General features: G+C 54.4%; 5 protein-coding genes across 5 annotated transcripts; 1 reads left to right on the top strand and 4 right to left on the bottom strand.

Annotated features, from left to right (window-relative positions):
• Nucleotides 1-1350: 1350 nt before the first annotated feature.
• LINJ_19_0250 (putative C-terminal motor kinesin) lies at nt 1351-3876 on the bottom strand (the record flags this gene model as incomplete). Its single annotated transcript, XM_001464952.1, has 1 exon — nt 1351-3876. The coding sequence occupies one exon, from the start codon at nt 3874-3876 to the stop codon at nt 1351-1353; it is 2526 nt and encodes an 841-aa protein (XP_001464989.1).
• A 2465-nt stretch (nt 3877-6341) lies between these two features.
• On the bottom strand, nt 6342-8969 carry LINJ_19_0240 (conserved hypothetical protein; the record flags this gene model as incomplete). Its single annotated transcript, XM_001464951.2, has 1 exon — nt 6342-8969. The coding sequence occupies one exon, from the start codon at nt 8967-8969 to the stop codon at nt 6342-6344; it is 2628 nt and encodes an 875-aa protein (XP_001464988.1).
• A 1699-nt stretch (nt 8970-10668) lies between these two features.
• Nucleotides 10669-12687, bottom strand: LINJ_19_0230 (conserved hypothetical protein; the record flags this gene model as incomplete). The annotated part of the gene is made up of 1 exon (XM_001464950.2): nt 10669-12687. The coding sequence occupies one exon, from the start codon at nt 12685-12687 to the stop codon at nt 10669-10671; it is 2019 nt and encodes a 672-aa protein (XP_001464987.1).
• A 1671-nt stretch (nt 12688-14358) lies between these two features.
• LINJ_19_0220 (conserved hypothetical protein) lies at nt 14359-16320 on the bottom strand (the record flags this gene model as incomplete). Its single annotated transcript, XM_001464949.1, has 1 exon — nt 14359-16320. The coding sequence occupies one exon, from the start codon at nt 16318-16320 to the stop codon at nt 14359-14361; it is 1962 nt and encodes a 653-aa protein (XP_001464986.1).
• A 7563-nt stretch (nt 16321-23883) lies between these two features.
• Nucleotides 23884-26112, top strand: LINJ_19_0210 (putative polyprenyl synthase; the record flags this gene model as incomplete). Its single annotated transcript, XM_001464948.2, has 1 exon — nt 23884-26112. One exon carries the CDS (start codon nt 23884-23886, stop codon nt 26110-26112), a length of 2229 nt encoding a protein of 742 aa, XP_001464985.2.
• Between the last annotated feature and the right edge of the window lie 807 nt (nt 26113-26919).

The raw sequence follows: 26919 nt of genomic DNA, 5'->3' as shown, positions 1-26919 counted from the left end.
TGCCTGTTGCTGCGTGCTACTCAAACACCCATGTGAGACGGACGTGTGCGTGGACGTCGGATAAGTAACACGGCCTACTGATGTATATATAGTTATAAATATATATATATATCCTTTTCGCCCCTCTCCTTCTTTCGTCGATTTCTTCGTTTTTGAACAGAGCCACTTCACTTGCCATACTCGATTCGAAACCGAAGAAGAACGACAGACACACACACAGCAAGCACACAAGCATCATAAGAAGAGCGAAAAACGTCGCATAACAGATCAGAAAAAACGCAAGCCACACGCAAGCACACCAGCAAGTCGAATCAGTACCGAAATGCATACGAGGAGCACACACGCACGCACAACAAAAAGGGAAGTAAAGGCAAGAGGGAACTGAGAGGCCCGAAAAAAAAAGGACGGGAAAGATGAGGGCGAGTTTGTGAGAGGGAGAGGTGCGGCACTGAAGACAACAGACCAAGCGCACGGGCGTGACACACATACACAAAGAGAGAGAACAGAGAGCTAAACACAACCGCCAGTGGGGAGTGAAACAATAGAAAAACGTTCGACCGCAAACAACAAGCAGAAATGCGAGAAAAAAGCCACGAGAGAGAAGAAAGGCAAGCAACGATACAAAGAACGAGAGCGAGCAGCAAGACCGCAACACATGCGCGGCGGGAGGGGGAAGGAAAGCAATCTGTTGGGCAAGAGAGCCGTGCAACCGCTGACGCAAGAACAGATAAACTGGCGCTACGCCCCCCCCACCCCTCACCTTCTGACAAAGTCACACAGGAAGAGGGGAACCGCCACGCAAGTTGAGCCGCGGAGAAACGGGAGAAGCGAGAGGAGGAGGAGGAAGGTATCGGCCTGTGCCTTCGTGTGTGCGTGTGAGAGCACGGGGAAGGAGGGGGAAGGCGGGGAAGGTATTGAAGGGAAGTGGAGGTGCAGGTGGCGGGTTGTATATACTCATCTGTCTTTCCTTTTCGCTTCCGCAGCGATCTTCCCTTCTCCTGTTTCTCTAAGCATCATATTTAACGCGTTCCGACACTACTGCACACGTGCGCACAACAGACCCCCAGAGCAAGGGGAAGAGAGGCCACCACGCACGCCCCTCTCCGCGCAATGGTTGAAGCAGAGGAGACAAACTCGAAAGAAGTGGGAGAGAAGGGACCGAAAAGACATACACAGCACAGCAATAGCATGAGCAAGTTCGAATGCCAGCCACCAAGTTTCGCCCCTCGGTGTGCTCACGCGCATCCTTTCCTGATCCTATGTCCCTCGCCCTCGATCTCACGCCACTTTTCGCGTGTGTCAATATCTCATTCATTCTTTTTCGCTTCCCTCCCTACGGCCCTCTACCACTTACGATGCCTTCTCTGTCGTGGCGTTCTTCTTGATCTGGCCAAAGGCGACGCCGCGGGCACGAGAGGCAAAGAGCAGCGAGCTGCTAGACTCACTGGCGTTGTAGCTAGCCGGGCTCACGCAGACAAACATGAGCACCTTTGCCTGCCCGGCCATGGAGTCCTGGAGCAGGAAGGTGAGGGCAGAGTTGCGGAAGGGCACGTGCTTGGAGTTCTGAGCGAGTCCAGCAATCACATCACCAAGTGCCGACAGCGACTTGTTGATCGCCACGGCCTCCTTGAGTCGCTGGCCTTCCGCGCCGCTCTTGTCCACGCGCTCACTACCGGCCAAGTCGATCAGCGATAGCTTGCCGTAGCCCTGCATGTTCGTCTGCTTGTTCGTGGTCCGCACGATGATATACAGAAGCATGTGTGACCGCGACGAGTGTTCGTTCATGTTTGTCATGCCCTCGCTGCGGTGCGTCTGCGCGGTCGCCATGATGCCGTCAATGTCCCCCGCAGACGTCACCGGCACCTCCTTGAGGTTCGTCACATACGTGCCGTACGGCCCGCCCTGCTTCACCTCGTACGTCAGCCCGGCCGCCTCCTTCTTCGTGGCCAGCAGGTCGCGGATCTGCTCGCAGTAAATCTCCAACACCGACACCGTCACGGTAGAAGCCTCCGTCTCCTTGCGCTCCTCGATGATCTCGAAGAGCCTTTCGAGTGCACGGGTGTTGATGCCCTTGTTCTCGCCCTCAGTGCCGTTCATCGTGAAGGTCTTGCCGCTGCCTGTTTGGCCGTAGGCAAAGATGCAGACGTTGAAACCGTCGACGACGCTATCGATAAGCGGGGCTGTGTCCTCAAACACGCGCGCTTGCGGCGCCGTCGGCGGGTATACCTCGTCGAACTCGAAGAGCTTCGGCCGCCCGCTCGCGTCGATGAACCTCACCTCGTCCTGCGTGGGGTACGACATGACGTCCGAGTAGCCGCCCTCGATCTCCTTAGGCAGCATCGGCCGCACACGGCAATACACGCGGATGTTGCCCTTCAGCTCCTGAATGGTATTGTAGTACTGTTTGCGCAGCTTCACCTCCCGCCTGTACAGCTCCTGCGTCCACTGCAGTGCCTTGCGGTCGGCCTCGCGGTCCATGTCGCTCGCTTGGATCATGGCGGCCATGGCGTTCGAAATCTGCGCTGAATAATATCGGCCCTGCTGAGAGAGGTCAGTGCAGTACACCTCCTTGATTTCGCGCAGGGACTTGCGAACAGCTGCCAAGAAGCTGCGCATGTTTGCGGTGAGCGCCGGTGACATGGAGCCTTTACCGGCAGCAGAGCCCAGCGCGCCAAGCGAGGTGGCACCCAGCACTGGCAGAGGTGATAGGTGGGAGTTGGCTCCGTTGGCACCCGTCTCCAGCATCTCCACGCGCTGGGCGTACTGCTCCAGCATGCCCACGGCCTCCTTGTTCTTCGCCTTGGCGTCCTTGTACTTGTTCTGCAGTTCCTCGTGCTTCTGGCGCAGCTCCTCCAGCTGCGCTCGCAGCTGCAGCGCCTCCGTGCGCTCGCGGTTAACCAAGTTCTCCGTCTCCTGTTGTGCCTGCATCATCACCGCAGTCGCATCAGCACGCTTGACACCTCTGCGGCGCTGGCGCAGCAGCCGCTGCTCGTCGTCGTCGTCGCTATCCGTCTCCTCCAAATCCTTGTCGGCCATGGCGCGCCGCTTGGCGGCATCGCCCTCGCCGACGTCGATGCCGGTCATCGCCTCGAACAGGCTCAGAGCCTCGGAAAAACGTTCGATAAGACTCATCAGTTCAGTTGCGATGCGCTCGTGCTGTCCGGACTCGAGCATGCGCATGCACACCAGCTTGTGCTCCTTGCATTCGTTTGCAATCTCGGTATCCGGGAGAATCTGCGGATGCTCCAGTGCGTACTCGAGAGAGGCCAGATCGCCCTGACACTCCAGCAGAATCGTCTCCTCCGTGTCGAGGATTTCGTTGCGGTTGGCTGCGTTGAGGGTGGTGAAGTCGCGTTGAGGAGACTTAGTAGAACGCGGCTGCTGCTGGTCCTTGACCATCCTGGTGAAGATACGCTGAAACGGCTCACCGAGGACGCGGCTCTGCTGAAAGCGCTGCATCAGACGTTGGTGGCCGCTCGTGTGGTAGCGCTGGTACCACTTGATGACAGTGCAGATAATCTTCTCGCGCACCTCATTCGCAGTGGTCGTCTTGGCGACCTTGAACAGACGATCCGTCCACTTCTCCGACGACAGCATCACAGCAAACTGCGGACCGCTATGCATGAGGCACTGATCCATCACAGTCACCATGCAGATCTGCGTCGCGGGCGGGTTGTACTTGAAGTTCTGACGGATCCCCTCGAGGACAGCGCCACCGTTGCCACGGCGGATGTGCTCGACGAGAAGGGCCGTGGCATCCGGATCGCCATCCGCATTGCGCGAGGACAGCTCCCGCGAAAGCAGTTCCTGCACCTCCGTCTCCACAGCAGTGGTCCCGGCGGCCTGCGGGCCACCACGACTCGGCGACAGACTCATCATGCGCTCTGTGGGGGTCTTGCTGGTGTCGTGTGATTGTTCGTCCGAGTCGCTCCGTTATCGAAGCTGCGAAAACGCGAGGGCAACAGTGAAGTGGGGAGACAAAAATGCGCAGTTGCACACAAGAGAGAGGGAGGGCGGTGTACAGGAAAGTAGCGGAGGTGCCCGGAAAGACGGAGAGACACTGCGCGCAGAACGAGGGAAAAAGAGAGAGGTGTCGTGGTCAACGCACAACACTTTTTTTTTGAGATCCTGTATACGTATGTGTTCGAAACTATGTTTCTTCTTTTCGCTGCAGGTGATCATGGCAGGTGTGTTGACAACCCACAAAGCGAGTAGGTATGTGTGGAGGCGGCGTGGCGAGTGCGGGAGGTTGCAGAGAAGGTTGTCGGTGGTGAGCATACACGAGGTCCAGAATAAATGCTACAGCCAGTAAGCAGGAGAATTCTGGCCACTCTCTGCGCATGGGTTCGACACGTAGAGACCCCTCTACTTCCAGTGAGCCCGGTAGGGCAGCGGGGGCTGAACTCTACATACACTGCAAGAACCTACCATGATGCTGAATAGTGGAGGATGGCAGCCAAATGTCGGCCGCGAGTACGCAACAGCTGTAAGCACTCGCCCACTCTCAGCCCTCACAACGTGCGTCTGGTAGCGGGGGGCCGGGGGTTGTGAGGATCACTACAGAAAAGAGGGTAGAGGAGACACCCACGGAACAACAACTGAAACAGACCGAAGGCGCGGCGACCCCGTGTAGCACTGCAGGACCCTTCCCTGATCATGTTGAGCTTGCTATTCCTGTTTTTTTTTCTATTTACTTGTTGCATAACATTCCATTCTGTGAGTTCGTGCGGGTGGTACACGGCGCACTAGCAGAGAGCACACACACAGAGACGCATCGCAAGCGTCGGGTGTGTCGGTATGCGCAGCTCTGCATTTTCTTTTTCTCCTCATCCCCTCCTAAGCCTCTGCATGGCGGAGAAGGTTAGCGTGATGCATTCCCTTTTTTACCTCCCACATCAAATCGCCCCAGCCACGTCCTCAACACCTCATCCACACCACACCGTCATTTGCACAGCGATCAAGCCAGTCCGTAAACGCACAAAAGCCAACACCTAAAAAGAAGGCAAGCAGAAAAGAAAGCAGAGGCTGCACCGAGTTCGTTTCACACAAGAAAGGCTCTTTTCCCGGCGCGCCCATCCTCCGCCATACAGCACGAGCTCCACTCCACCCTACCCCTCACAGCCTGTCACAGGCCCCCATTCCGCGCGGTGCGAAGCAGCGCTAGAAGCGCGTTACAGCAATGCGCCGACACAGTCATCGGAGCGCCGTCTCTGCCTCAAACTCTGCCCACCCGCCCACCAAGCAGGCTGCCTCACAGTCGCTTCCCATTGTGCTGCTCGCCACCCGGCGCATCACCCTCCGGGTGGCACACAAGCGCCCTCGCTAGCAGGGCAGTGAGGGCCGGGCGAAATACGCTCGAGTCACGCTCACACTCTAGCCATCATATGGATGGCACAAATATGCTCACAATCACAGGTCGCTCCGGCGCAGCGCCATCCAGCACCCGGCCGCCGACATCAGTAGCGATAAGTCGCTCTGACCTCCCACACGCCGTAGGTGCCTGGCCCTATCAGCAGCAGAAGTGCCTCGGCACTGGCGGGGGACAGGGGCGGGCGGCTGCTCGGCATTCCCACAGAGTGGGGGTACTGGACCGCGGATACCACGCACTGAGGCGTTCCTCGTCATCAGGGAAGATTACACGCACATCTATCAAAAAAAAAAGCGAGCAAGTCTCGGTGTGCGTGAGGTGAGGGAGGGGAAAAGGCGGAGGGAGGAATGGAAGATGAACAAGCAAGGGAAGGGCGATGACAAATGCCGAGGAGGCCGGGAAGAGGGCGTTGCAGCAGCTCGTGTGCACATAAACCCACACGGACGAGCACACAAAACAGACTGTACAGGTACACAGAAATCTGCAAGGCGGATATCCCACTAGCAGTGTCGTAGATCACTTAGCAGGTTCAAATCACGCAGAGAAAAAAAAGACTAAACAACGACAAGCAACGAAAAAAAAAACGACAACGGTTTCCATGCCACAGATAACACACACAGAGAGAACAAGTTGCTGCGCGGATGCTGCTACAGCGTATCCAGATCCCATCCACAAACATGTCAGCAACACAGGCGGAGATACAACCACAAGTCACCCGCCTCAGCTGCAACCCACGGCTGCATCCGGCCCCTCCTCGGGTGGAAGAAAGACATACAAAAAAAAAGAGGTGCTCAAGGGCATAGGAGGAAGGCGAGCACACTACAAGCGAGTCAGTCATCCCCATTGTGAGAAAGGGGGTGGGGTACAAGGCACACTCGCCGGGGCAGGCGTGCAGCGTCGATCTGCTCCGAGCCCCTCCACCATTTCCTGGCTTCGCAGAGCCACAGTGAGAGAAAGAGGAGTCTCAGGGGAGTTACATGGCGAGTCCGGAGCCGTCGTAGCATCGCGGGTTGTTTGGGCAACCAGGACTTGAGGCAAGATGGTGGCGCCACTCGTCTATGCTGTTCTTGAAGCGCTCGTGGCACAGTGGGCACACGCTGTACGTCGGCACTGCCTCGATGCACTTCTTCGCCGCAAGGTGCTCGTTGTACTCTGTTGCGCGGACTGCCTCGTGGCATCGAGGGCACTCGCGCACCAGCCGCCGCTTCTCACACTCGGTCACCAAGTGCTGCTGCAGCTGGCATATTTCTGTCACCTGGTCGCACAGCGGGCACGGGCAGAGCATCGGACAGGCACTTACGTAGTGCAGGTCCAAGTTATGCTCATTAAAGCTTGAATTGTACTCGCCGCAGAACTGGCACGTACGCAGCCGGCGGTATTCGATCGCGCCTATCAGCGCAGGCGCCTGCTGCAAGAGCGGCGCAGTGTGGACGCGAGGATCGGCCTCTTCAGCGGCAGCGGCACTCGCCTCTCTCGCACGAGGCGCCGATGAACGCTGGGGCTGTGCCTGGGGTGAGACTGGACTGCCCCTGCCGCGCGACTGGACAGCCACTGTGTCCACTTGCATGTCCGACACCTTTCGCGCAATGCTGCCAGCAGCGAGCTGGCTCTGCTTGTACTGCTCCAACTGCTCCTCGATGAGTGCCTGCTGAACCGGCTTGATGTCCTCCAGGTAGCCGCTCGTGGAGCTAGGGTCCAGGAAGAGCAACTTGGCCAACAGATCCACCGCGGCCAGCCGCACATCGGCGTTGAAGTGCTGAAGGCTGGGCAGCAGCACCATGGAGCACAAGCTGTGCGTGTCCAGGCCATCGGGAGCGTTGCGTGCAAGTCCAAACTCATCCACAAAGGTGCTGAGAATGTTAATGCGCGACACATGCGCGCGGACGCTGGCAGGCTTCTTGTTTTGCTTGTCCGGGTCCACCAGCAGCAACTCCACGATGCGGCGATGGCCGAGCGGGGAGCGGGCGACAGCAACCACTGTCTTCTCTACGCTCTCTTGAACGCGCGCGTTTGACTCGCCGAGTCGCGCCGTCAGCTCTGGAAGCACCTTGGTGACAGACTCGGCGACCTGGTTTGCCGAGGCTCCGGGCAGCTTGCCTTGCACAATCTTTGTCAGAGCGTTGCAGGCTGCGATGGCAGCACCTGCCACCTGGTCCCCGACACCGTAGCCCTTGACAGACATGTACAGCACCAGCTGCGTCCATGCAGCAATGCTATGGGAGGCTAGGGCTTGGCAGCCGTCACTCGACACGGCGCCACGCAAGGCCGCCTCCCGCTGCTGCCCCTTTCGGCTAAACAGGCAAGCTACGCAGTACACACCAAGGTCCTTTGTGTAAGGCTTAGCTGCTGCGGCGGCGTCTCCAGTGAGTGGCGATGGCCCGGCCGGCGCCGTCGAGACGCGCTTGATGGCGGTGTTGAGGGCGACCTCCCAGGCGGCGCCGTCGCCGGAGAGCGGTACCTCGTCCTCGTCAGCGCCGTTCCGGGCGCTTGGCTGCTTGCCCGTCAAGCCACCTGTGGCGTCGGAGAGGTCATAGTAGCCCTTGCCGCCTACTACTACCTCGTCATGCGCGTTCCATCCCCCCTGCACGGGGCGTGAGGAGGCGGTGCCGTTGCCTTTTTCCTGCGCTGCGGCGCTGTCTGACGCGCCTACTGTGGGGGAGCGGTGCTGCGGCGGTGATGGAAAAGCATCTGTCGCAGCCATGGCGGACGGTGCTGTTTTTGGCGGGGCAGCGGCGATCTTCTCGTTTTCCACTCGGAGGGTCTCAATACGCAGCTTGAGTTCCTTGGCTAGCTTGTAGTTCTCCAACGCTACGGCGCGCTGTTTTTCTAGTTCGAGCTGTGCAACCTCGCGCTCGCCGTTCTCGATGGTGATGATCTGCTGCCTGAGTGCCTCCGCGGCATCAAAGTCCTCCTCCTCCACGGCCTTCTGCTTCATAGCAGCCAGTTCGCTGATGCGGGTGAAGAGCTTGCCGGTCACCCTCGCCGGCGTGCCTGGGGTGTATTCGTTGTGTGTGGGGGGCATCATCTCATCCAGTGGCACCGTGGCGCACTCTCCGACGTGAATAGCGAGTGGGGTATCAATCCAGTCCCGCAGCTTCTTCAGCAGATTTCCGTACACTGCCAGGGCCACAACGCCGACCTGCTGGAAAATGTTGTAGCCGTTAGGATGGGGGTTGCGCAACACCAGCTTCAGGTACGTGCAACAACGTTGTAGGCCAACGGTCTTGAGCTCCCTCGCCTGGTAGTTACTGGCCGCGTTGTTGGAGAAGCTGACGTGGCCAAGACGCTTGAAGGCTGCCTTGCTATACGGGCCGCACACGCCATCCTGCTCCTCTTGTGCCGTCGGCTCGGCGACATAAACGACCATGCACGACGATATTTTGTTTTCGTTAGCGAGAATGCGTAGGGTGTTTGCCAACACGATACCGTCAAAGCGGAAGCCCATCTCCTGCGGGTACGATGCGTGTTTCCGCGAGACCCATCCGCACGAGTACCCATCCTGCGCGCGAAGCGCGTCTGCCGGGTGGACTTCATCATGGGAGCTAACGTGGCACAGGTACATATGCAGGCGAGGGCCATACTTCGCCTCGGAGTGAAACATGAGGAGCGTCCAAATACAATAAGAGGGGTGGTTCAATCATTAAAACGATGAGGGAAGGATGGGGGGAGGACGGTGTTGAGGATGCTTCTGTTTTACAGATAACTTTTTCTGTTGTCCTTCTCTGCTCACGGCCTGCTGCAGGACAAAGGGAGGAAGCGAGGCGGAGCGGCGGTGGAAGAATAACTCGCTAAAGAACAGGAAAAAAAGAATGTGGTACAGTCGACGACAGGCGTCTCTAATCACCGATGCCGACGGCTCAGCGGAAGACGAAAGAAGAACGAAGGAAAACAACACAAAAAAACGTCACCACTTAAGCGCCGCCGTAGACACCGGATAAGAGAAGAAATTCAGACGAGGAGGAGAAGCAACAGCGACAGTCAAGAGACGACGACTCAGCCCCAGCAAGGTTTCAATCCTGTTGCTTTCCGCCAACTCAATGGCCATCGGTTAGAGCAAGCAAGAGTGCTATTTCAAGCACAGAGGGAGAGAGACAACGACAGCAAACAATGGTGGCGCTTTTCTATCTTGTGTTGAGCAAACAATTTGTGACTCCAGGGAACGCAAAATGGCCTCTCGCCTTCCTACACGCACGAGGGAGGAATAAGAGGGGGTGAGAAAGAGAGAGAGAGACTACGTCTTGGCAGGTTTCCTCCGCCTTCTACAACTAGCAGATGCAGACACAGAAATAGGGAGAAGCACGACAAGTTGGCGCGTTGACTTTGTGATTAGGATTCATGTAAAAATGAGAAAGGGGGATGCAAAGGAAAGGCGCGCCGTGAAAGGAGTCCGCGTAGCCGCAAACAAGTGAAAGGGGCGGAACGTCGCGTACAGACGAGCCGCAGACAGACAAAAAAGGGGTGGGGCATAGAAGGGAAGAGAAAAGGGGAAGAGGTTGGCGCAAAGTGAACGACAAGGGGAGTGGGACAACAAGGAGAGTGTGTGCGCATGCGCTTTCTTATCTGCGCATCACTTCTTTGCAAAAAAGCATGCGCAGGCTCCCTCTACTCCACCTATCATAACCATTACAGGAGCGCTAACAGCACCACACGAGTGCAGCGCGCCGCCTATGGAAAGCATCAAAGTGCGTCATGAGGTGTCATCGGTGAGCAGAGGCGACGGCGACACAGACTCACTTTGAATCTCATCACCCGCGTTCTCCTTTCCCCGGCTGCTCAGCAGCGTGATGCACCGCCCCATCTGTCCAACATCAGCAGCAGTAGCAGCAACGGCGTCGCTGCTGCCTCCGAGATGCCTACTTATATATATATATATATATATATATGTGTGCCTTTGGCATGTGCCTCGCTTTTCTTTATGCCTTATCCGAATGTGCGAATCTTGCTGCCTCGTTGCCTGTTAGACGGAATCGGCTGTGCGGGCGGTTTATGCGAGAGTTACTCAAGATGCGCTTAGGAGATGCCAAAACCAAAACCAATCAGCCGTGTTCTCAAAGTCAGGCGAGTTCAGCAGCACTCGAACCGAGACAACGACAACATAGAAAGAGTGGTGGGGCATGAGCGGAAGGAGGCGAGGAGTGACATACAGGGGAAAAAGAAGTTAAAAACGGCAACACGACGGCGGTACGCCTGATGTGCGCGCCTCCCTTCCGTCAGCGGCTGGCTCTGCCCGCTTCGTCCACGGATAGAGAAGATACCGTGCTGCGCAGAAAACGAAGACTGAAAAGGGGCACGGCGCTCCTCTACGACTCCTCGTCGTCCTCCAGGTCGATCTCCTCGCTGCCTTCCGCCGCTTCCTCGCAGCTTTCCTCAGCGTCGCTGCCACCCTGCTCGCCAGCAGCCTCTTCTACATCATCCTCATCAGTCTCCTCCACGGTCGCCTCGTCCTTTTCCAGCTTGTACTGAGGAGGCGTCAGGAAGTCAGGACTCATCTCGACCACGCCGTTTGGCAAAATGACCGCAATGTCACGCACCGCTGTAGCCAGCACGTCCACAAGGGCGTTGAGGTGGTCCGTGCCTTTCAGCTCGTCCGTTCCTGCGAGTCGCTTGCCCTCGGCAGCCGCGACCGAGAAGATCTCTGACGCAGCGCCGACTTGTGCAGGCGTCAGTGTGACGTCGCCGGGCGCGCGCATGACGGCCCACGGCACATGGCGCCCCTCCGACATCTCGCGCAGGAACGTGCGGGCGCCGAGCCGAAGCGCGTTGTGCGCGTCGGCGCGCGAGACCTTCTGGTACCTGCTAGCCTTGCCCTTGCCTTTCTTCATGACAGTTGAGATGTGCACGAGTTTGCTTGGCGTTGCGTTGCTATAGGTGACATTCAGAAGGGTAGACTGGCTGCACTGCTGGCCCGAGTTGAAGCCTCCGTGGCCGGTGAGACCGCTACTGGTCACCTTGCCCATGGTGCCCGCGTCCGATGCGAAGAGTGGGGACACGTGGAAGCCACCATCCCGACGCACAGCGCGGCCCAGCTCACGCAGGAACTTTTCCGCCACTTTGAGCGGCTTCTTCTCGTCGCCCTCTGCCCCGCCCACCGCCGGCACGCAGAAGGCCTGCGCCATTGTTGTCTTGTCCGCGACCCCGTCAAACAAGACGCATCCCATCGCCTCCGGCTCCGGGGCGCGCTCGACGAACGCCAAAGAGCGGAAAAGCACGTCGCCGCCGACCGGGGCATGCAGTTCCTTCATCATGCCGGCATCCTCCGGGAGCTGCACCAGCGTCACTGCCTTGGCATTGGGCATGGCAAACTTCGTGTGCACCTTCTCCTCCTCCTCGGTGAGGCCGGATCGGATGAGCTGCAGCTGGGCGGCGCGCAGCGGCACGGTGCTCACGCCGCTCTCGTTGGCCTCCCTCGAGAGGGTACGGCACAGCGTGCGGCGGCCGGTGTTGGGCAGGCCAATCACAAACGCGCAAATCTTGCCCGTCAAGTTCGATGCCATCTTCTTACTGCTGCAACCCTCGTTCTGACGGAACTGATTCAGCACCCGCAGAAACTGGCGCTGCGTGCGCTCGCTATGGACCGAAAAAGGCGTGACGGTTGCTACGATGTTGGCGCCGAGGCCTTTGGGGTAGCGCTGCTGCAGGGCGAAGGCTACGAGAGCGAGCTGCGACACCATAGCGGGGGCAGAGACCACATCTGCCTTCGTCAAAGTGAAGAGGAGCAGAACCTTCCGCCCTCCCGTGTAGTCGGCGGCCTGGTCAATGATGGCGTCCAACAGAGTCCACGGCATCGACTGCACCGCGAACCGGGCGTCGAGCGTCACGACGTACGCCGCAGCAGGCAGCTCCAGTGTAGGCGCATCGGCACTAACCTCGGCCGTCGCCGCGGCAGGAAAGATGAGCTCCGTGAGCGCGCGGTTAAACTGCACACGAAAGTGGTTCGAGTCCTTTGCGGAAATGTAGAGCAGCTGACGCCGGTTGCTAGCACATGCGCCGACCCTGACTGTCTGGTTCTCTTCGCCACCGTCCGTCTCGGCGTCGGTCCCCTTGCGGGCGCGACGCTCTGCCTTCATCACGCGCGCAGTTTCACGCGCCTGTAGTACGTGGCTGAGGATCTGCTCCTTGTCTGGGTGACGGTTTGACACCTGCAGCGCCAGCTTTGCCATATCGCGTGACTTCTTGCTCCTCTTGGGAGCCATTCCAGTCTTTTTAAGCGCCTTGGCCGCCTTCTTCAGATCGCGCTTGTGCTCGCGCTTTTTTCGGTCAATCTTATGGCGCTGCTTCGAAGACATGCGCTTCGACTTGGAAGCCTTTACCTTCACCATCTTGTCTGCGAGTGGGTGCGGAGGGGAGGGGAGCAACAAAACAGATGCCGTCAAGAAGGAAAAAGAAGGTCACTCCGCAAGACGATGGAGAGAGTAGCAAAGCGATGAGCGTTTCTAGGCACAAGGAAGAGCATGAAAAGCTGAGCCTTCTGGGATGGAAGAAACCTTTGGACGCCACACCGCGCTAGTGTGTGCGCAGGTCGAGGATGCTGTCGCTGTATTCTGTGTGCAAGGGTGTGTATGCGCGCGTGAGGGGCCAACAGCACACGGGAGCTTACAAAGCGTACGCACAGACGATCTCAGCATCATAGTCGAGATAGTCGAAAACGAAAAAAAAAGAAGGCAAGGAGGATTTCGGTGCACGGAGAGGAATCATGCAGTTTGACTTGCCGGTCACGCGATGCACTCTCGCACCGCCCGTGGCGAGTTCGCGTGCAAAAGCGCCACTGTGCGAAGGTCCGCCTCTACAGGAGAGCGCCTCATCGATGCGTGCGCTGCAAGCAGCAGGTGAGGAAGTCTGTGGTGAGAAGCGGGCTGAAGCGTCATTTTCATTCCAAGCAAATGCACTGCCCTGCGTTCTCCTTGACCCGAAACACGCGTCAACAGCCTTCGCTGTAGCGCGTGGCTTCCATGCTGTGTCTACATGTCCCCGAAGTAGAACCACGAGAGAGGAATGACAGCTACACTCGACATTACGGAGCCTTTTTTTTTGAACACTCGTTGTGTTTCGTTCTCGATGCCCATCTTCGGCGCCACCAGGCGTGTCTCGCAACTACTATTGCTACTAGCTACCTTCCCTGAATGCAGGAAAATCCACCCTCTCCTCTACGCTAGATGGAGCAACCCTCCAGTATCTCTCACCTTCCCCATCCCTCGCCATCCCTAACGGATACAGAACCCAGCCTTGTCTCCCAGCCGCGTGCATGGGGTCCATCGGTGAGAAGAAACTCGTGCGAGCGAGATGCTCCAAAGTGGAGAGGAGAAGAGAGAAGGACGGAATCTAAAACAAAAAGAGGCATAGGTGTGCCGCACCGATGGAGCGCACGAAGAGGAAGAACGGTATCCTCGTCTCTCTACGCAAGCCTATGCAAGAGTGGGAAGGGGAGAGGCAAAGAGCCGGTGGTGCGCGCTCCTCAGCGGCTGCGAGTGACCGTGAGCGGCATATGAGAGAAACGAGGACTAGAAGTGCAGGCTTTGCTTTGTTGCCTCTGCGGGTCCTAAGATACTCTTCACCCACTAGATCAGCTCGAGCAGCTCCTACTGATAATGTGCTCTAGCGCCCCCAGCGTCAGCATGCACGTCCCTCTTCCCGCCTTGCCTCCCCCCTTTCACATCAGCAGCGTACTCCCTTTGCGGGTGAGCTGTCACACGCAAACATCCCAGTACGCGCGGCAAGCTGCTACTAAGCAGAAACACAACCCTAAGGCACAGAGTCTGAGGCATGAAAAGCACAAGGGGGAAAGAAAACAAAAAGAGGCATACACAAGACGCCTGCCCAAAGGCGAGGCATCAAATCATTGCCAAGACACAAACGCACCAGGAGGAGACGCACGACCTCCAACAAAATATAAAGCAGCGCTAAAAAAAAAACGCAATAACAGTGGAAAAAAAAACGATGAAAACAAGGAGCGTTCTTCAAGCAGGTTTAGCAACGTGGATTTCACCTGCCCTCTACGCAGCCGCTGTCGCGGAGGCGGCGGCGGTGGCGACAGAACAGCCGTTCAGACCAAGCTGCGGCTGGGCGGCGCCGTCAGGGTAAATAATGACGGGCACCTCAAACCGGAAGTTGGTGAAGTCCGCCGCGGCGAGCCGCCTTTGCACGTCCTCGACAGACATCTTGCTGAGGTCGCGACCCTTCTCGATCGTCTGCCTCATCTGGTCTGCAAGCGCCACATCCATCACGCGGTTCAGTGCACGGTACAGCTGTACCATTCGCGGTGCTGCGTAGCGGCGCTCGGCGCTGTCTGGCGCACGGAAGCGCTCTGGGCGGTTCACATACTGCTCCCACTCGGCAACGATGCTGTCAAAGTATGCGTGTTTGCCGTCAATGGTGCCGCTCTGAACCCAGCGCTTCATCCGCATGCACCGCTCGTCCCACTTGTGGCGACGGTCGTAATCGAAGTCCCTATGATACCACGGGAGATTGCGCGTCTCCGGCACGTCGGGATCGAACTCCGTGTAGAAGTCAGCCCAAGTCTTGGCCATGGGGTTACGCGTCTTGTCCGCCTTGATCTGAGTGAAGACGTCACTCGTGTAGATGGCGTAGTTGCAGTTGTCCGAGATCCACTCGTTGAAGAGCTTCTCTTGAGTCGCACCGACGGGTAGCTTGGCCCAGTTGTATTCCAAAGGGGCCAGCAGGTAACGCAGACGGAAGTAGAAGGCGTCGGTCTTCCATAGGCGCGGGTTCGGCATCTCGCGCATGGCCTGCTTCAGGCACTTCTCGTACTCCTCAAACCGAGTAGAGTAGAAGTCGTCGTCCTGGTACGCCAGCGTGCGCTCCGCGTTGATGCGATTGGATTCGGGGCTGCTCTCGCGGATCAGGTATTGAAATAGCTGCTCGCGGTTGTGTGTATACAGATCCTCCATGGAGGTCTCCATGAGCGTCTCAATATCCTTCACCATGCGGCGGTAACCGCGACGGTTCTTGCTGGCGTAGTGCTTCGGCTGGTTGTAGCCGCTCTCAACCCACCCCTGCATCTCGCGCCGCGCATTCTGGCGGTCAGGGTCGACGTTCTTGATGTACCAGCCTTCGTAGTCAAGATTCTTCTCCCAGTAGTTCGTGCCGTCGGCTTGCCCCTTCTCAAAGTAGCCCCTCGAGGCTGTCCAGGAAATCGGGATGCGGCCCGCAATCTTGGTAAACTCTTTCTCGCACTGCTCACCAAGCCACGACCAATGACCGTTGTGCGGGCCTTCGCGGCGCTGCTCCTCGCCGTTCCAGAACTCGCGTTCACTACTCATCAGGCCTTCCTCCTTGGTGTACTGCTTGCTCAGTTCATCCATGCTCTCGTGCTCAAAGTACTTTTCGATGGTCGCGCGGGGGCGGCGGAACATGATAGACTCCTGAAACTCCATCCAGCCGTTATGAAGCAAGTGTCGAATCGCGTCTGGGTCTTTCGTGTGCTGGTTCTGCAAAAAGCGGAGGCGAATCTTGTCCTTCATCTCCGGAAGGGGAACGAGCAGCCAGTAGTAGTGCTTAATCATTGGCAAAGACTTGAGGATTGTGCGGTAGAGAGACATCGCAGCGGCCTTCAACTCCCAGTTCACACCAGCGTTCGCCAGTAGAAACGTGCTTCCTTCGCGGCGTCCGGTGACTGAAAGGAACTCCATGTGGGGGTGATGGTCTTCAATCGGCGTTTTTGGCAGGACATCGCGGTAGTCTACACCCTCGCCAGCAGGGTCCCGCTTGTAGCCGTGGTATCGCATCGCCGGCGGGCCGCCGGTGAAGTAGGGAGCCTGATCAAACTTTCCTAAAGATGTATTGAACTCAGGTGTCTTGATGTTGTCAGATCGGCCATGAGGCACGTCGTACGTTGGTGGCTTGAGAGAACCCACTTCTTCCATCTTGTTGGGGTACTTTTCCTCACAGTAGGTACTGGAAGGCTTCTCAGCATAAAGCCCAGGTGCGTTGTCCATGCCCGTCGCGTTGGGAATGCCCCCATCATTCGTCTTCGACGGCCCAGAGCTGGAGGAGTTGAGGCGCAACCCTGCAGCCACCACACGCAGCGGTACGCACAAGCGTCGTAGCATTTTGCTTTCCACTATACGGCACTGCTAATATATTTGCAGCAGGAGATCAATGGAGTGGGGAAGAAGGTCAAGTAGCATGCGAATGATGAAGGAGCAACAAAAAAAAGTGACGGCAGTCAAAACACGGAAAGAAAAAACGGATGCGAAGAGCAGGGAAGCTTAGGAAGCATGTTCAGAAACCATGAAATGTACAAGAAATGCAAAACGGCAGAAACAATAACGCGTTTTTTTTTTGCATGCATGTTCGGGTATGAGCTCACCAGCAGGATCATGAGTGCTCGCCAATAAACTGCAAAGTGAGCCGTTTTTCTTTGTATCTCTTCCGCGCGCTCGAACAAGCGCCTCTTTGTTCGCTTTCATAACTACCTTATTACTATTAGTATTAGAGCGCTCGACAACCGTTACTGAAGATTCCAGGACGAGGTTTTGTATGTTTTCTTCGGAAGATGAGCTACTAAAATGTACGCATTCACTTGGGCGTGCGGTTTAATCAAAAGAAAGCCACGGAGACGTTTTGCGTGAAGCTCCCCGAATTCGTTTTGTGAGTCTATGGGAGCTGCCTTAGGACAACCAAAATTCACCGCCGGACACTGGATGCTGCCATCGTCAGAAAAGCACATGCAGTGCGTTCACGCAAGCTAAAAACAACGAAAAACTCCGAATCAAGATTCGGTCCAAAAACACAGTCGAGAGGTCCGGCCAGCCTAATAATAATACGCCTGTCACCATTCTCCGACTCAGAGTCTGTTGCTTGAATACGTGCAGCGCACACATAGACGGCCTGCACTCACCAAAGGGACCGTAGCCGGGAAAAAAACTCGCGTTGAGCGTCAACTGCTTCTGCAGTCAGGGGGGTGGTGTGAGCAGTCGATGCAGAAAAGGGAAAGGAAAAACAAACAAGTCAAACAAAAAAAAAATAAAGAGCTAACAGCAACGCCGATTTCGGACGGCCTCTTTGCTTGAATAGAAGTCGCAATAATGCGTGGTAGCTCTTAGGAAGGTCATCACTATCATTGCTACCTTTCACGATCAGCGACCTGGTGACACTCTACCGGCCTGGTTTGCTCTCTCAAAGCGCTGCATACTTCAGAGAAGCACATGAGAGAAAATCACATTCGATTTATCGGCACAAGATACAAGAACCCTTCACATCCTCAGCGCAGTCTCTCGGCATTTTCTTCGGCGGAATTTTTGCCAAAAAGAAGGAGTCTTCCGAGTGAATACGGTGTACATATTTATATGCTTCTCCAAGTCGTCGCTTCTTACACTTGTCCCAAGACGAAGCTAAACTGGCGATCTGTAAAGTAGGAGCAAGCATGTCATCGCATCAGTTTCACTACACTTTACATTGAACCATGGAAGTCTTCATCTGAACACCGAAAAATCGGGACTTCAAAACAGTCGATGAAACCCTGCCTGAATGACCAAAAGAAACAGAAAACCAGTGAAACAATAAGCATACGATACACTGATCTTCGTCGCACTCCATCTTCGTAGCCCCGCAAATGATTCTTTTTGGTTTAGCACGACTAGCGAACTTTCATGTCGAATGACCGCATTACGCGAATTCATCTGTCAAAACCCACTACCCGGAGCTGCACGATTGTGATATCGCAGAGCGGCCGAAGCAAGGTTAGGCAGGTATAAAAAAAAACTAAAAGTCGAGTGTCCTATAGCTTCAACAGAAGAAACTCTTTGCCACCACTCGCCCCCTTTTTCCACCCTCAAAGCTTTGGGATGCCAATGTTATCGGCTTGTGTGTCACTGCCTGCATAAAAGCGATGCTTCTGCTTATCGAGCATACTTGTTACTACAATCCACAGCGAAAACGCTGCAGATGACACACACAAGAGGAGAAAAAAAGGATAACAGTGTCCTGGAAAAGCAAAAAAAAAGGTAATATATAGAAGGGAGTAAATGGCTTACTTGACAGTGGGCAAAGCTCATTCAACAAGGAAAAGACTAAAGGCTGCATTGATGCAGCATTTTAACAAAAAGTGCTTTGCTCTGCGGTAAGGGCACCTCGTGTTCTCTAGTCTTTGAGACGGAAACAGATACGAAGTTCTGAGGATTTCTCGAAGTATGAAACAAAGCGCAGATGTAGAGATATACCAAGCAGCGGAGGAGGGGCTATTTCGCCGATAAGATAATGCACTGCAAGAACGCCATGGATGCTCTGCACAGCTTGTTACTGTCTCCTCAGTAAAGAAACGCAAATCGACATGTACCCGAGAAATGCGAAAGGAGAGATGGATAGCAAGAGGCAAGAGAGAGAAAGGTTGGTTCAACAAGTGGCCGAGAAAACATTAAAGCCAGGTGATTCTTGGCGCCGTAGAATATTCTGATTCCTCCGCGTCTTGAAGAGCCTGTGCCCACTTTCGTTATGCAGAAAAAAAATGACAAGATTAACCAGCGATCCGTGTCACCGTCAAGACGCTGGAAAAGGTGCAAAAGACAGAAAGACGCAGGAGAACAGTCGGCAAAGATGAAAAGGCCAAACCAGAAGGTGGAACAAGGCTTTCTTATCGGCAGCGAGTTGCTGCATTCGAGCCACTGGAGACAAACATATCATGATTCAAGCCTGGCACTGAAACGCTAGAAGCAAACAAAGGTAGTGTGATACGAGCTCTACTCTTTCAATGCACTAAGCACATCATTGAAAGCTAGGTACAAGGAACAAAGAAAGTAGAACAGTACTCCTAATACTTGGCAAATTGGATACAACGCAAATAAGCAGTTCATGCTTGCTTTCCCGTTGTATGCCCAATACACGACGGTGAACTCTGGGTCGACAATGAGCAAGAATAAATGTTCTTTTCATCAGACCTTGAACAAACAGGTAAACGAAAGTCTCATTACAGCGGCAAAGCAGTCCGCATTTTTAGAGGTGGGCAGAATGCTTCAAGGCAGCCAAAACGAAAAAAAATTATAAAGATGCAAAAGACAGAATCCAGCAAAACATAGAGTGTACGAACAACAGTTGATTAAGTTATTTCAGCCAGGCACTTCACTGGGACGCGCGGCGCGCGGGAGCAGGCACTCTTTCGTGTGCCCTACACGCTGCACTCTTCTTTCGCCACACCAGCAAGGGTCCAGACGAAATCGCCCTTGCAACAGCTATAGTTTGTCAGCAGAGCACATCTGCAGATAGAGAACCTTGCTTGGCTATTAGCGAACGATAAATGGAGTACAAGATGTCAAAAAAAAAGAAAAATAGGGTAATCAGCTTAAAGCACCAAAGCTGCTTCAAAAAGGGAGAAATGATAGCAGTACCCGGAGGGCATCACTTCTCAGTGCGGCCCACCGAATGGTTTCAAGCACCTGCTAGTCACTGACTGCGGGAAGTAGCGCTTAGCATGCCGCTCAACAATTTTCGATGTCGTTGAGAAGTGAGATTCAATTTAACTAACATCCGGCCCTCCATCAGTTCCTTGCCGTGGAGCGTCAACACCACTGATTCATCTCGCCCTACCCTCGGTTTGCGAAAAGAAACAACAAGAACACAGAATGGCCTTCGACAAGTCAGATACCTTGGGCTTTCCGGGAGTCGCTCGATACAAAACAATTTTCCAGGGACAAAAGAACCTCGAGTTGAAAAAAAAAGAGCAGTGGTGTCTTAACACCATTCACGGCATCCACTCTTGATGACCGTCGATTTCCAAAAGCTGATGTAGTGGAACTCCCGCTCTGCATGATTGAAACATGGACGTGGTTCACACAAAAACTCCACACTCAAACACCGAGCAGCCCGCTCGCTTGCCCTTCATGGCGTGCCAAGAGTGTAAGTTATCTGTTTACGATATAGACTAGGGACGCCAGAGGATAAGAGAAGGGGGGGTGCGAAGAAGCACTGAGCGACTCTCTTTCACGCAGACAGAGTATTACACGTTGTGCTGAAGGTTGAGAAAGGGGGGGGGGGCACTGATTCCCTCTCCAAGTTTGGTGTACCTGTAGAAACACGCTGACCGGAAACTGTGGTAAACGGCTGTTCAGAGGTGAAAACGCAAACCTCTACAGGGTTTTCTTGACGCTGAATTGTGATTGTTTTGCGAACTTTTCTTTTTGCACCAAAGGGAAAGGCTCAGAAAAACACGTAGTGATTCTGAAGTTGTGTCCCAGTCCTGGTCTTGTTTTCTGCGAAAAGCATACTGGTGACTGGGCAGTTTTTTTTTCTGTGATCAAAAAAAACATACGGTGCTTTCTTCCTCTTGCAGCGGGAAGCAAAAAGTAAATTTTGAGAGCAGGCATTCACAAAACTTCACTAAAAGCTTAGTTGAAGAATATACTAACCATCACTACGTCTATGCAACTGTCGGCCGCACTGCGTATCGCGAGTGAGTGGATGATAGTAAAATGAGCATCTCTCTTTTTCAAATGTTCTCTAGCAATTTTGAAAGCTCCACCGAGAGATCTCCTGCCAACACTTTGCAAACCCTATACTCTTTTGGCTCCCTCAGGGAAACGGGGTTGACGGATGGGTGCTAGCATATAGCAGCTTATTGTGTTAAGTGTTGCATTCTGCACAAGCGCACCGCAATTGCTGGCAAGCCTGCTTTTGTTTTCACTGGCTCCTTCGCCCTGGATGCTTAACGAATGACATGAGCACGCGAGGTAGGGTGGTGCGTTCCACTTACGGCAAGACCCCCTTGCTCTGTGTTCTTCTGCGGGGACATTTAACGGAAGCCCAAATCCAATCTGTCTCTTCATGTTAGAAGTCTGTACAGTTTTTTTTTTCTTTTTTCACTACTGGCTAAGAAAGTAGAGAGCGAGACCGACAGCGTTGCGCCTGCTGGGTTTATTGTATGAGTGTCAGCTGAATAATGAGCTTGCACCTCGGCGCTGCTTATCGGAAAGCGCGAAACCACAGTCATCTGAGGCTTAGAGAGATCGTTCTAGCATCGAGATGGCGAAACGACGAAGTGTCCAGGAGAGCAAAGGCGACCTATCACAGTTGTGAACTCAGCGGAAAGTCAAGCTCATCTATGATGCTCCATTTTGATTTTGTTTTCTTCAAGAAAGGAGGACAATCCTAACTTCTCCGTTCACCTTTTCCCCCCTTTCGTGTTTTTTTTTTGCGTTGAATGGGAGCACATAAAGCGGTTCGAAAAAGACCTTGAGAACGAAGCTCGAGCCAGCTGCACTGGAGACTAAGTGTGCACAGATCTTGGTTGAGTTAATACTCAGACTCCAATGATTTATTGTCTCCATTACTCATGAGTTTTGCTGTGGCGGAAGCCTCCCATGAATGGGAGAAAATCGCCCATTTTAGTTTGAGTCGTTAACTAGCAAAGCGACTGGTTCAGACACGGTGCCCCTTTCTCTATTTCAGCGCTACAGGATAAGCGGTTGGCGCAAATGGTCACCATTGTCAAACTCATTTGTAGACACGAGTAATGTTTTTCCTATTTCTCGGCAGCATAATGTGCTTGACCGTCTTTTGCGTGATGTAAAGAATTGCGTGGCGGCTCATTGTGGGCGCAAAAAAAAAAAATAACGGCTTGCAGCAAATGTGAAAAATACACTTGTATCTACACTCTAAGCGTTTGGACTGCGACCTGTTTCTGTGCTTTCAGTTTTTTTTTCTTGTCAGGTGAATAATAATCGCATTTCTCGGTTCATTTTCAAGGCTTTTCGTGTTCCGAAAAAGGGGATGCAGTGAGCTTTATTCACCGACAGTGGAGACGTTGAAGGATATGTGAAACTTGTTTTTCAGTTGTACACAGCTGAACTGCTGGTTGAGGACATGCAAACATTTTTGTTTACGCATATTTTCCTTTTCTTTTCCACTGACGGCGTGCGTGTGCTCGCGACTCTAGAAGCACGACGAACCACGCTTTTTTTTCGCGCTTTTAATATATGAGTCTTAACAACCAACGAAAACGCGAGACGCACAAGCGTTCAGGTCACCTGCCTTTTCGACTTCGAATCTGTTTCTCAGTTCCTGATCACACGTTAATGGCCTACTTCTCCACGTCAGCGCAGAGACCTGTGCGACTGGTAGAGAACAAAGCAGTTTTTTTTTTGCTTCTTTTGCTTACGAAATTGATTATACACTGGGGCTTCTCCTGGAGGAATTTTTGAAACTATCGCGCTGTTGCATTTTATAAAAAATATTGCTTCGTGTGTGAAAGGGGCAGCAAAAAGCTACATTTACCCTTTTTCGAGTGGTTTCAAGTCACTTTCATAATAGGACATTCTGAATTTCGTTACAGCATGGGAGTGTGAGGATGTGTCGGTGGTTTAATGTCGGGGACGAGGCCGGGTGTAACCTTTGCTTCTAAATGCCGGATCTCTGCGCCAACTAATCGAAGAAGGCACGGGCTTCTTGAGAACCCAGTTGGCGTCTCCATCTAAATATGGCCATTCAATGAAAAAGCCAAAAAAAAAGACCTTTCCATCCTTTAGATAGTGTCTCAGCTTGCATACAAATGGGGCTGTGTGCTGAGTTTACGGATTATATAAGTTCTGATAGTATTTCATGCGATGCTCTTGCTTTCAATGTTTACATGTTCCAGCGACGCTGAAAACAATCTTTTCCCCAGCCTGAGGGGTCTCTCTTACAATTTTATGGTTGCCTGACTCATCTTACAGCTTTTTTTTCTTTGTACCCTTTTTGTCGGGAAAAAATGATAAATTTCGGCTGCAGCATCTCAGCGCAGTCTCGGTTTTTGTACTACACAGGGGCAGTAGGTGGCATCTCTGCAGTACTCCACGTTGCGCATGCTTACGAAAGATAGTCTTTGACCCTATAAACACATTTTCTTTTGCTTCCAGCGCCCGACTATTGGCTACTGCATTGTTCACATGTGATGCTCGTGCCATTTCTACCGAGTTTTATGTTTTAATTGTCGAGGCGGAGGCACCGACGAGTACATGTATGTATATATATATATATACTGTCGCGTTCTAGAGAAATAAGCAAGCGAAAATGTCATTGTATAACCTTCATGGCTTTTAATCCCTGCGCTCCGCGTATGTTATCACAAGGATTGCAAAGCCCCCTTTTTCGACTGTGAGCTGATCCGCCAAAAAAAAATTCAAGCGATTGCTTGTGTCATGCTCCAGAGCACTGAGTGGAATGGTAAAAAATACTACTGGGCCTATGTCACCAGCATCTTTTGCCGTTCCTGTTCGCTATGTACAGGACAAGCGATGCGCTGATGTGCTCATCGTGTTGAATTCCTCTCATAATAGTATGATACTCTCCGCCTACACCTATCCTCATGTCCTTTCATTTATTCTGGGCCAGGTGTCGCAAGCATCTGAGTAGTAAAGTTGCCTTCAACATTGAGATTTCGCTTAACCGAATTTTCGCTGTCCCGGACACCAAGCTGATCTTCAACGGTAATTATTGCTGCACACGTTCTGTACCGCTTGCGCGACGCTGTGGGTTTTATCTCGGCTAGGAAAAGAACTGCAAACACTAATTTGCATATTTGCGCATTGCACATGAGCGAGGATTGGCCCCAGCACTTCCCACCGAGGGGAACAGTACCAGATGCCGAGGTGTATGATCAGCTTATCAGCGCGTCTACGCTGCAGTGGTGGTATGCCAATGCGCACCTCACAGTAAAGGGTGAGGACGACTCGTCCCTGGCGTTTTTTGCTTCCTTCTTCAGGCAGGCTGGGGACAACTGTCCGACAGCCACTACGAAGTACTACGACGCTTGCGTGTGGGCCCTTATTGACTTGGAAAACATGAAATGCTATGCGGATAGCGCGCTCGACCCCGAGTCAATCGACCAGCTGAAGCTTCGCCTTGATCCGGCAGTTATGGGTCGGAAGTTGGAGCACGTGGAGGTCGCGCTACTGGAGCTTCTCAACAAGGGGCGTGTGCCGCGCCCAGATCGTCTCCTGAAGGGGAAGGCGGTTTACACACAGCAGCCCTTTAGCATCGCACTGGACGACAGCTGCGTGATGCGGATCGCACAAGAGGGATCAGCGCGGCGCTATACTTTCTCAATGACGAACGCGGCGGATGAGGTGTACGTGGAGGTGTGCTTGGAGACGCAGCAGCAGCCAGTGTTGCATGGAAAGGATGGCCGTGTGAACGGCATGTACTACTACTACTTCCCGTCGATGAGTGTGACGGGGTATGTTGTGGTGAAGGGTGTGAAGCGCGAGGTGACGGGTTTGGGGTGGTATGACCGTGAGCTGGGGGGGTCTACCTCTGAAGTCGATAAGGAGGCCAAGTACAGTTGGTCGTGGCTGTCTCTTCATGCCTCGAACATGTCGCAATTGAGCATTTTCCACATTGCAGGTAACAATGAATCTGAGGCGGGAGAGAGAGCTGCCGTGGAGACGCGAGCGGATGGCAGTCGCCATTACCACGACGATGTAATCATAGAGACGAATAAGACGTGGTCAAGCCTTGTTACGTTCATGCAGTATCCGTCTGAGTTTCGCCTATGCTCGGCGTCGATGGGACTGGACGTGACGATGCACACGGCCTTTGCTGCGCAGGAGATCGGCACAGTTCTGGTTGGCGGTGCAGGATTCTACGAGGGTGTCGTGGAGGGCAGTGGCGTGTGCGGCGGAGACGCCGTGACGTTGCGTGGCTTCTTTGAGCACAAGAAGAAAGCCTCACCGTATAACAACACGTCGGAGCTGCTGAAGTACGTTGGGTCGTATGTGCATGGCGCGCTCGAGGAGATTTATCCGCTGACCGCGTCTGATTCTTGGGTGTCTGAGAATGTACTGGGGCGCTATGCGATGAATCGAGGGGCGCCTGCGGACAAGATCTGTGAAACTCTGTTCCGGCCTGTGCGCTCCATCATCGACCGTGGCGGCAAGTCGTGGCGCAGCCTGATCCTCGTGAGCTGCTGCAATGCGTTGTCTCGTCAGTACTTCGACTGCCGCCGCTACATTGCGGTAGCCGAGCTGCTGCACGTGGGGTCGCTGATCATCGACGACATTCAGGACAACTCCGTGGTGCGCCGCGGCGGCAAGTGTGTGCACGTGGAGTACGGCGTCCCGACGGCCATCAACGCTGGCAGTGCTTGCTACTTTATGGGGCCACGTGCCGCCCGCATCCAGGACCTCCCGCCGGAGAAGGCCAGCCGCATCTACCAGCTGTACTTCGACGTGCTGCTCGCTGGGCACGCGGGCCAAGGCTTGGATATCTACCGCCTCGACTACCTGATGCCTAAAGTCGTAGAGACCGGCGATGCGAGCACGCTGTTCGATGCGCTCGATGCGATTCACACATACAAAACGGGCGGTGCAGTAGGAGCGCTCTGCTCCATGGCGTGTGTGCTCTGTGAGGCGCCTACGGTTTTGTCGGAGGCTGTGGAGAGGTTCGGCCTCGCGCTGGGTCTCGCATTCCAGATCGTGGACGACGCGCTAAACATCCGCGGCTTTGAAGGAAATCTGAAGGAGGAAGCGGAAGACATCAAGGACGGTAAGATTACATACCCTATCGCCATCGCGATGGGCCGTCTTGAGGCCGTGGACCGGCAGACACTCTGGGCAATTCTGCGGAAGCCGACAAAGGAAGCGGCAGACATCCTACAGGCAGTGGAACTCATCATGAAAGTTGACGCTACATCGGAGTGCTTTCTGATTGCGCGCCACCGCCTTCAGGAGATGTGGAACGCCCTGGACCCGCTACTCGAGGACTCCTTTCCGAAGCTGCTGATGCGCACATTCTGCTCTTTTCTTGTGGAGCGCACGTACTGAGCACGTCGCAATTTAGCGGAGAGGCGTAGTTTCTCCGCTGCACTCACAGCCTGGTATGAAGGGAGGCGCGACAGTGCGATGAGAGCGAAGGGACGAGGTGGTGCGGTTGTTGAACGTCACAACTGTGCAGACAAACCCCTCGTCGAATGGTGATTAATGCATCAATGACCTTCTTTTTGTTGCAGTATTAGTTTGTCCCCGATAAGGGGGAACGCCTCAGTGCGTGGTATCCGCGGTCCAGTACCCCCACTCTGTGGGAATGCCGAGCAGCCGCCCGCCCCTGTCCCCCGCCCCTGTCCCCCGCCAGTGCCGAGGCACTTCTGCTGCTGATAGGGCCAGGCACCTACGGCGTGTGGGAGGTCAGAGCGACTTATCGCTACTGATGTCGGCGGCCGGGGTGCTGGATGGCGCTGCGCCGGAGCGACCTGTGATTGTGAGCATATTTGTGCCATCCATATGATGGCTAGAGTGTGAGCGTGACTCGAGCGTATTTCGCCCGGCCCTCACTGCCCTGCTAGCGAGGGCGCTTGTGTGCCACCCGGAGGGTGATGCGCCGGGTGGCGAGCAGCACAATGGGAAGCGACTGTGAGGCAGCCTGCTTGGTGGGCGGGTGGGCAGAGTTTGAGGCAGAGACGGCGCTCCGATGACTGTGTCGGCGCATTGCTGTAATGCGCTTCTAGCGCTGCTTCGCACCGCGCGGAATGGGGGCCTGTGGCAGGCTGTGAGGGGTAGGGTGGAGTGGAGCTCGTGCTGTATGGCGGAGGATGGGCGCGCCGAAAAGAAAGAAAAAGACAGTGTGAGTTTTCT

This window comes from Leishmania infantum, chromosome 19 (assembly GCF_000002875.2).
Source record: "Leishmania infantum JPCM5 genome chromosome 19".
Classification (NCBI taxonomy): domain Eukaryota; phylum Euglenozoa; class Kinetoplastea; order Trypanosomatida; family Trypanosomatidae; genus Leishmania; species Leishmania infantum.
Note: the sequence above shows the minus strand (reverse complement) of the source record. Positions and strands in the feature narration are given on the sequence as shown.